Source organism: Apteryx rowi, unplaced genomic scaffold, assembly GCF_003343035.1.
Source record: "Apteryx rowi isolate R43461 unplaced genomic scaffold, aptRow1 scaffold_16, whole genome shotgun sequence".
Classification (NCBI taxonomy): Eukaryota; Metazoa; Chordata; class Aves; order Apterygiformes; family Apterygidae; genus Apteryx; species Apteryx rowi.
The window spans coordinates 522,448-532,392 of NW_020447863.1; the positions used below are offsets into that span (position 1 = coordinate 522,448).

At 41.9% G+C, this 9,945-nt stretch overlaps 1 protein-coding gene across 3 annotated transcripts in view; it reads left to right on the forward strand.

Annotated features, from left to right (window-relative positions):
* Nucleotides 1-1,101: 1,101 nt before the first annotated feature.
* DNM1 (dynamin 1) overlaps nucleotides 1,102-9,945 on the forward strand; it is a 52,683-nt gene continuing 43,839 nt past the window's right edge. For 2 of the 3 annotated variants that reach the window (XM_026059737.1, XM_026059738.1), the window contains exons 1-4: nucleotides 1,102-1,182; nucleotides 6,563-6,636; nucleotides 7,811-7,960; nucleotides 9,473-9,676. In XM_026059737.1, coding sequence (XP_025915522.1) covers nucleotides 9,505-9,676 — 172 coding nt within the window. In that variant the 5' untranslated portion in view covers nucleotides 1,102-1,182; nucleotides 6,563-6,636; nucleotides 7,811-7,960; nucleotides 9,473-9,504. Of the gene's footprint in view, nucleotides 1,183-6,562; nucleotides 6,637-7,810; nucleotides 7,961-9,472; nucleotides 9,677-9,945 lie in introns of those variants that run through there. The other variant, XM_026059739.1, reaches the window with a different exon arrangement.

Below are 9,945 nucleotides of genomic sequence, written 5' to 3' on the forward strand. Positions count from 1 at the left end.
TCAAATGGAAATAAAATGATCAGATGGTGGTGTTCTCTCTTCTGTTCTTTGGAGTTCCTTTTATGTCTTCATAAGCTGCTGCTTTGGCTTTTTAATTGAGGCTTTACCTTCTCTAGTGCATTCAGTCCAAGAATCTCAAAAGACTGACAAACACTGAACTGCAAGGATGCTGGATTGGTTATATCTAGACCAGGACTTGAGTCATATTTCAAAGCCCACTATAGGCAGCTTTGCAAGCCTTCCAGCTTCCCTGGAGGGAAGGAAGGTAAGTGTTAGTGGAAGCATTTGGTCTGTGTTTCAGTTAGAACAAAGAGCAGAAGCATGGGCCTGCTTCTGCTGCTGGCTGTCCCAAGTCCTGTTGTAATTTCAGTCAAGTCACTTAATTTTTCCTTGCTAAAACTAGTCTTGCACAGAGATGTGCTGACTCAAAGTTCTTTCAGTAATAGAGGTTATCAGTGGATGTAGAGCTACAAATGTATTTTAATTCCATGGTGCAAAGTAATTTGTTCAGAAGGCTCAATAAAACCCTGACAAAATTAGTATTAATGTTAATATTAAGTTTAGGAGTCCTAGCTGCCCATCCTGTGAGCTGACAAATTTTCTTGGGTCTGCCTGTGTGCATGTTTTGTGCATGTCTTCCTGTTTTGGAATTGAATTCTTCCTGGTCTGAGAGCTGGGCTCAGAAATGTGTTTGCGCTGCCACATAATGGATTGCAAAAAGCCTTGTCCTGGCCATATTAAAGCCTCTAGAATGTATGAGCAATAAGAAAGTTTTTCCTGCTGCATCTTTCTCTTGGTCTGTCCCTGAAGGTCTGCATTAATGCAGTCTCCTCTCAGGGGTATGTTTATAAGCAAAATGAAACTTCTTGGTCAGTACTGCATACTGATCTTTCCACAAACCTCAAGGGACCTTTATGCTATTATTAAAACGATGAGCTGCTACAAGCAGGCAGGTTTCTATGTGCAACATGAAGGAGGATACCAGAAAGAGGTGCTCTTCTGCTTGAATGTGATGGAAAGTGAAGGCACAATGGTCAGATTTGCAGTGGAAGATCATCTGTTGAGAAGCAGCTGCTGTTGGAGCTGATATGCAGGGATGCCATTAGCATCTATTATCTTCCCCCACTGCTGAGAAGAGGGGGCTGTATCAACAGAATGGCATGGCGACAAAAGCATAGGCAGGTGAGCTGCAAATGTTGTACTGCTGGGATTAAATGCTGCTGTTATGGGGAATCTCTAAGCTTTAAAGCGCAAAACCAGAACAGTGATCGGATTCCCTTATAGCAAAGCAGGAAGGGACAGACTTGCTCATGCAATCCCTTATTTCTCTTGTGTTTATCAGGTTTGAGACTGTTAATCCTAACAAAGCAGGTGAACCGGGCACAATATGCCCATGATGATCATCTTAATGATCGCTGTGATGCTGGAAGACTAGTTCCTCCTCCAAAGGGCTAATATCTCTTGTTTAACAAGAAACCATCAGATTGAGATTATTTCTTTGACCAAAGGAGTAAACCAGTATTTTTTTTGACTAGCAAATTGTGTGTGTTCTTTAGGAACAAATGTGATCCTGCTACAGGAAACCAGCTCAGGCAAGTTTCTGCTTTTAATGGAGGCAGTCTTGTTTTCCTCAATGTAGTAACAGTGAATAAACACAAGCAACTTTATGACAGTTTTGATGCACATCTTTTCAGGAAGTCCTAGGCTGCTTATGTGGGTGTATTTCCTGCCTTTTTTTGTCTGCCTTTAATAAAATTTCTCTTCCCTTTCCGTACAACATTAGGACAAACTGCTTGTAGCATTCAACGCATCCCCTGTGTTTTACAGCTGGTCCAAAGGAAACAACTTTGGTCTATGTGACCTTTAACTTCTAATCCTCTGTACCACACGGGTTACCTAATGAGGTCTGAAATTTGTTTATAGAGCAAACATCTGCTTGTTCCATCATTAATACCACTTTTTTATTCTGTAGGATCCCAAGGTACCTAATACGTGAAGGATTTTAGTATAGGGTGTTTAACTTCATTTATTTTTAGGAACTTGTGGGAGATATCTCCTTGCCAATGCCCTGATCATAAATGTATTGTTGCAAGACATCAAGATTGCCTTAATAGGTTTTAGTATGTTGACATGTTTGGATTTCATTTGAGTGTTGCTTTACAGTAACAGCTAGATTCTGTTTTCTGTCCCTCAAACATCTTTTGGCTATTGCATTACTAATGCAAGCTTTCAGCCCAAATCTGTATTTTAATGCAGCTATGCATACTAAAATAGAAATAAGACTGGAAGGCATCATGTGATTGGGTTTGCCCTGAGGTTGCTGTGATGCTAGTTGAGAACAYGTGTAAGCACTTCAAAAGTGAACAACGCAAGACATAACAATGGGTGTTTTTCAGGTCATTTCTCTGCCTGAAACTTTTCCGCTTGTGACCTGTCAAGACTTGTCTCCCTTAGCTTTCGTCCTTGGCTTAGAAGAGGAGAGCTATCCCTCTTCAGACCAAGAATTTTCTTAGCTCAGTATCCTTTCTCTGATAGCAGTTAATAAGAGATCTTGGAGAGTGTGGAATATGAACAAGTATGTCTTCCCCTGGCTGTCAGTTCAGAGAATGTAGTTGATCTGAGTCTCGTTTTCCAACTTTGATAAAATGCTTGGAGAGGCATTACTAGAACTGATACTTCAAAATCCTGATGGGGACTTTTGCGTAGATGGTAAGCCAAAGATATAAACAAAGTAAGTATCTCTATTGCATGAATATAGCTCTGTCTAGTTGCAACTTTATCTCCTTTATACTCTGGTTGAAACCTAGCTGGAAAAAGTAGCATAGGGTGCTATTCCTGCTTAAAAGCTTTGAAATCAAGGGTTGTGTTGCCACTTGAGCACGTCATAAACTAAACAACAACAAAAGTAATTTTTAGTTCTCATGGCGCAAAGCGGATGAGGAAAAAACAGGAGGCTGATGATCTTAACCTACCTGAATATCCTATTTCAGGCACCACACTTTAGTGATGCATGCAATGAGGCTACTTTTTGACCTCATGCTAGAGGCTGCCTTGTTGTACAGGTGGAACGCCTGCTGCCCTTGTCATTCCAGTGCTCGGAGCCTTACAGCCCGTTATCTCTGAAGACACATGCTATATCTGCTGCTCTCCCCCCCCCCCCCCAAATGATGCTGGAATTGAATAAGCCAGTTTATCTAACCCTTCTGCTCTTGTCTGCCCAACTCATCTGGAGTGTAATTGTATTGATTCCCTGTTTCTGATTTAACTTCATCACTTGTGTTCTCCAGAAAAAGGAGCACAAATATGTGTTAATGTACATGTTTTCTTCCCTGGCCGCTAAGCGGACTCAAAACTTGGACTGGGTGTGTTGTCCATGCCACACGGGCTCTGTCATTGCAGCTTGTTGGCAGAAGCAATTTATTCTGCCTACTTGAAGAGGGCAGGCAAGGTTCCTTTACACTGCATTCTCCCTGACACCCAGCCAGCTTGTCGCAGCACTTACTAATCTTTACTTTTTAGTGCCTATCATTTGAAAGGCTTAGCCTGAGCAGGAGGAAGAAGACAGAGTCTGTCCAACAGATTGTAGAGAGAAAGGAGATGAATGAAAGAACAGGAAATAATGTGGATGCAATGGGGAGATAGTGCATCAGTTTTATAACGCTCTTGTCAGTGTTACTCCTATACCTCTGATAGTCAAGTATGGAAAAAACTTGCAGGTTGAACTGCATGCGCCTCCCAATAGCTTATGGATAAGAATACACATTAATTTCTTGTTATTAGGGATCAAATTGCACATATCTTCACTTGGAAATAAAACAGCACTAAAACTGCTGATTTAGGTGACTAGTTACGGATTTGGATAATGAACCTTCAGCCTCCCTACGAAGGGAGACTTAACAGAAGAATAATGATAGTGTAGCTTTATCCCTGAAGTTCTGCCAGAGTAACTCCCGGTGTGCATACTCCCACTGACTTATTTTAACATCAGTATAACTATAGTGGTTTAATTTTGCTGGTAAATGTCTCCATGTAGACAAGCCCTAGATTCTCAAGACTAGGAAGTGTCTAATTTTACATCATGAGGAACTGAGAAAATACTTCTTTAGTAATATCATTATGTAAAGTTTGTTGAAGTTAAACTTAAACAACGTGTGATTCTGTAATGCAAAACTCTAAAAGGTCAAAATACTGAGTTAATAACATGATAAACATGTTCTTTCAACTCACGGTAAAGTAACATACTACTTAATATTTCAAAGGGTGGAGTTGCTAGAGTTGATAACAGAAGAACAGAAAGTGGAGGCGCAAATGATCCTTCTTGTATCTTGAATGAAATCAGTAGAATTACTCAAATGGTATCTGGCCCACTGTGTTCAGAGGAAGACTACTGAAAAAAGTATATCTTGAATTAGACTATCTTTTTAGCTTTTCTGTTTTGTGTGAGGACTTAGTATTTTTTTTCTTGGAATAGCCCAGAAGTTGCTCAGTTTACATGATGAATTGGATCAGTCTTCTATAATGCCAGAATCCAGATGCCACACAGGTTTTCCATCCGCCTTTCCCTGAATTTTTCTTTTGTAGCTGTGACAAGCACAACAGAGAAGTCAGTTCTGGCCAAAGCAGAAAGCTTCAGGAAAAGCTGGAGATCAACATGAGGAGAAACTTGATTCCTAGAGAACTCCTTCATGTAAATGCAAGTGGCTGCTTTTCCTGCAGTAAAGTAGGATCTGATACTGCAAGTTGGAGTTCAGCAGCTTAAGTACTGTCTCTGTGCTAAAAAAGGAATCTGTAGTAATGGGATACCTCTTGCTCAGGTATAATCAATTCAAAGTAAGTCAGTGCAACTCCATATTTGTAATTACTTATGCTAAAACCTAATGCTAGAGTAGGACTTTATTTTGCATATTGACCACGGACATCTATAGGAATAAAGCTGAGACAGCAGAAAGCTGCTAGAATGATGCAATGCCTCAAAGATTCCAGGATTAATCCTGCCGGAATGGAAAAAACTAGAGCTGTATTATTTGAAAAACAAATGAAAGACAAACCCCAGTTAACTCTTTGTCCTTCTGAAAAGCTTGAAATAATGAGAAGGGGTTACACTCTTATTTTAGCTGGTGTAGGTTTGCACCAGAGGTTACATTACTCCAGACTTACAGTAACTGACAGCAGATGTTTTTGAGGTGCGAAGAGATATTGTAGGGTGCCTCCTTGCCCTCCCTGTACTTGAGGTGCAGAACTGTTGCTCTGCACCTTTTCATATTACTGAGTTATTCTGACAACCCACAGATGGAGAATTATTTTTATAGTGGAGGAAAGGAAGGTACAGAGAAATAGAAGAATTTGCATTGGAAATCAGTGGCCAAACCAGGAGCTGAAATCAAACTTCTCAAGTCCTTTTCTGATATGTTAAAACAAAAGCTTATTTCTCATCTTCACTTTGTTAAGTATAAGTTCATTCAGGACAAGAGCAAGAAAATAACACTCAAAACTGAGGGGCCTGGATTTCCCTTTCACCAGAACAGTTGGAATCTGCTGATATTAGCAAAATTATTCACTGTCCCTGCTACCAAGGGAGGAAGGATTGCGTGCTAGAATCCAAGCAGTGTAGGCAGGACTTTGTTTAAAAAAAAAAAAAAAAAACAAATCCATGCTGTAGGCACCAAATTTTCAAGGGATGCTTCTCCCACTGGGCAAGAAAGCAAATTGATCATGTTTTCAGAAATGCTCCATGGCTCTTGAAGAGCCGCATGAACAGCTGAGCACTTGAAAACCAGGCCACAAACTAGCAAGGCCATCAGCAGATGCAATGAGCATGCCTAGCTTTGCTTAAAGAAGCATTTGGATTGAAAAAAGCAAAGGAGAGCTTGTGGGCTGTGGCTGCTAAGTCAGCATTAGGAAAAAGGATAGAGAGAGGCTTCCTTCCTTTGAAATTACTTGGAGTACAGAAAACTTCAGGGTTCTCGTGGAATTTGGGAAGAAACTGCTGCTGCTTTTGCCTTGGCAGGAGTTGTTTCGATCAGGGAGCCAGGAGAAGTCCTGGGTGGAGGCAAGCCTTTGGCTGCTCTTTATTCTGTTTCAGATGGATTATGTGCTGTTTGCACACTGGGACAATGCAGTATCCTCTCAACCCCAAAAGCACAGGGTGTGAGTTGTGTGTGGTTGTGTGTTGCTTTTTGTCATAGCTCGGGTAGTTGTGTTTTGTCAAAAGGAGGCATGTTGTTAATTTTCAGCCTCTGCTTCTTCAACTTCTCCTTTCTCTTTCTGATGAAACCTAGATTAATTTCTCCAAAATACAGATACCTGGATTAAAAGGGCTCTTTAGTCTGGAACTTCAGCTGAGGGAGCTATACCTGTCAGAGATGAGATTAGAGGAGATGTGCTGAGGGTATCGGCCTCCTCAAAACTACAGTTCCTCATCCTCCTTTAAGTGCCTTAAACTCTATCACACCCATGGCTGAGATGCCCTGTTAGAATCCATGAATGCTTATAAAAGCAGAAAAGCCACGGAAAAGGAAGGAAATAATCACTCAGTCATCTGAACCTTCTTATTTCATTTCAGGGACTTTCTGCCACGTGGATCTGGTATCGTAACCAGACGCCCGCTGGTCCTGCAGCTGGTGAACTCCAGCACAGGTATGTGAGCTGCCTCCCCTGTGTGTCCAGCTGGATTGCTGTCTTAGTCCAGAAAGATTATTTGATCAGTGGCACTGCTCAGTGTGAAAAAGCAAATGAGAACTTTCCTTGCTAAAAATGACCTGCAGCTGGTTTTTAGTTCTGCTTGTTTAATATCTGATGGATTAAATATTCGGATGCAAAATGCTTCTCAGTCATTTTGTTTGAATTTATTAGGCAGGGTTTCATGCATACACTTGTCATGATTTTCTTTTATGTCTACAGCTGTGACTTTTATGAGTGGATAAGACCGAAAAGGCTAGGAGGACCCTGCTGATTATCCCCTGAAATAAGGGACTGAGATGAGTTTAGTGCACTGAAAACCCAGTGTAAGAACACTGGGGTCTGGAGAGGAGAGACTCTAGTAGAGTTCTGTGGCTGATCTTTTGAGCAGTTCACTGTTGTTGCTACTTTCTTGCAGAGGTATTTTTCATTAGTCTTCCCCTAGTTACAGGTCTCATCCAGGAAGCTGGTGAGGGAATGTTTCAGGGTGCTCTTCCTCTCTTGCCAGGTGAACTTGGCCTTTTCACAGCAGTCCTCTTATCTCGAATAGTGAGGCAATTTGAAATAGGGCTTTTTGGATTGAAACAGAGTTCTTGGATTGGTTAGCCTATTCAAGGACTAAAAGCAGCTGCCTTGTCAGAAGTTTTCTTTGCTCTCCCTCTCTGTGGGTCTCTTCTCATTGCATGAGACTATTATTTACCCCTAGCACTTTAATACAGAGCTAGCCCAAGCTCTCCTAAGTACCAAGGTAACTTCCACTGCAGTTGTGGCAGTCATCCCTGCAGGCAGGTGCATGCTAAGCTTGCTTAGTTCCAATAGAGGAAGGCTTGGATTATTAACTGAATGAGGAAAAGTGAGGATGCCACCTCTGCTGGGGTAAGAGCTGGACTGGGAAGCTCTTGGGCTCACTTTAGGCTCTCTCAGCTGTTGATCAGGTAGCATGATTGCAGTTACTTCTTTTGCAAGCCTGTCAGGCTCTAGTGGCTGAGGCCTTTGCCAGACCTTATCCCTTCAACCGTTCTATTGTTTTGTTTTGTTTTTACTCCAGTACATTACATTTTCATTTAAAAAATTGAATGTTACTCTATTGACTCCAATGACTGTTTCTGACTCTTTGCTTCTGTTTAATTAGAATATGGGGAGTTCCTACACTGCAAAGGAAAGAAATTTACTGATTTTGAAGAGGTCCGTTTGGAGATTGAGGCTGAAACAGACCGTGTTACTGGCTCCAACAAAGGGATTTCTCCTGTGCCCATCAATCTCCGAGTCTACTCTCCCCATGGTGAGTCCTTATGCAGCATCTGAAGTCAGGAGGTAGGTGAGGCAGGTTGTTGCTTTGTTATGAAGCAAAGATGGAAAGAAGAGATGAAATGGGGAGTGTTTGGATTTCCCCCMCACACACACACACACTAATCTCTGTGTGCCTGGGCCATGCTGTACCAAACTGCCAGCCTTTGCCATGCTTCTGGAAGGGTTTTGTCTGCTACGTTCTAGTCTTTTGACTTTCTCCAGTTGAAGTATATGACTGCCAGCAAATGACCTCTCCCTGGAACAACTATCTTCAGAAACAACTTGCTCCTCAAAGGACAGCTCTGTTCAATCAACATGCGCTTTGCTGTAAAGAGCTGCTGTCTCCCCTCACTTTTTGATACTGCTTTACTGGGTACAAGAAATGCAACAAAAATGTCTATGGAAAAGGGAGAAGGGTGGCTTTCTTCAAGAGCGTTCATCTTCTGTTGGCGTGGAAGTAAGCAATATTCTTTGCTTAGTTCTCTCTGGATAGTGCCCACATCATATGCCATTGATTTTCAGTGGAAGAATTCTGCTCTAACAATGGTCCCAGATTTGTCAGCTTTTTAAATGTGAACAGCTGCTTGGGTGTCATTTGTAAAGCAGCAGCTTGGTGCTACATCAGCAGTTGGCTGGGTAGGACTTGTGCATGACTTTTTCTCAATAAGATAATTAAACAATTATAGGGCTGCATGTTATAGTCCTTCAGGAGAAGGCCCAGCTGACTTTGACAGGACCACTGCTTGAATAAGGGGTGTGTGATTGAGCCCGTTAATCCTGGGAGTAGTCCGTAATGAGTGGAACCAACTCTCTTGATTCCCCCAATCTATGCTGTGGGGTGACAAGAGTTATGATCATCTCTTTTCCTTCAGTGTAGCATATAAGGAAGGACTTTGAGGACACAGAGTTCCCCTGATCAGTCTGAGAACAAGTGATTTAAAGGGAATGACAAGAGATAAGAAAATTGTAGCAACTCTGGACAATTGTGCTGTAGGACTCAGGCTGCAGGTATGATGCTGCTCACCAGCTGAGTCAATCTTGGTGTTCATTCAGTATAAACGCTGTCAAAAAAAAGTGTTGATAGTCCCCAGAGCCCCTCTTGTATCTGCTGTCCTTTATCATTACCTCCCAGATTTGCAACAGCCTTGTGGGATGTTACTAACCTCATTTTACAGATAAGAGAATGGACATGTGGAGAACTATGACCTTTCAGAGTCTTGCAGCAAGTCAAACAGGAGATCTTAAGACTGCTTGCTCTAGACTCTGTCCTTTGGAATTCTGATATCCATGTTCTGCCTTCTGGGTTCCACTTCTAGTCTCCAGACTGAACTAGTTGTTACTAAGCAGTAACAAAAAAGAACTAGAAAACTCTGCTTCTGAGTTGTGTGTGCAGCTGTCATGCCTATTGTGTGTTGGAGACATTACAGCTACAGGTATTCCTTAGACCTGAACAGTCCTACCTCAACTCTCACTTGTGTTTTCTCCTGTTGTTTCCTATGCCTAGTCCTGAACCTGACCTTGGTGGACCTACCAGGTATGACAAAAGTCCCGGTGGGGGACCAGCCCCCTGACATTGAGTTCCAGATCCGAGATATGCTCATGCAGTTTGTCACCAAAGAGAACTGCCTCATCCTGGCGGTATCCCCAGCCAACTCTGATCTGGCCAACTCTGATGCTCTGAAGATTGCAAAGGAGGTGGATCCTCAAGGTAAATCTGTCTCTTATTTTAGCATGATATTGCTAATTATTAAATAATAATATTTTAGCATGACATTGCCTCATTGTCAGAGGCCTGATTCTCCCTTTATCTTTTGGTTATGACTATCCCAGTAGCTGTGGGCTTCCATCTCCTGTCTGGGGTTGTATGTTCCCCAGCGCACAATCTTCTGGGTGGTTGTGAGTGTCAGCAAGGCCTGCCATAATACTTTTTATACTTTTTTTTAAACTATTTTTGTTTGAATGGTGGTTCTTTCCTTC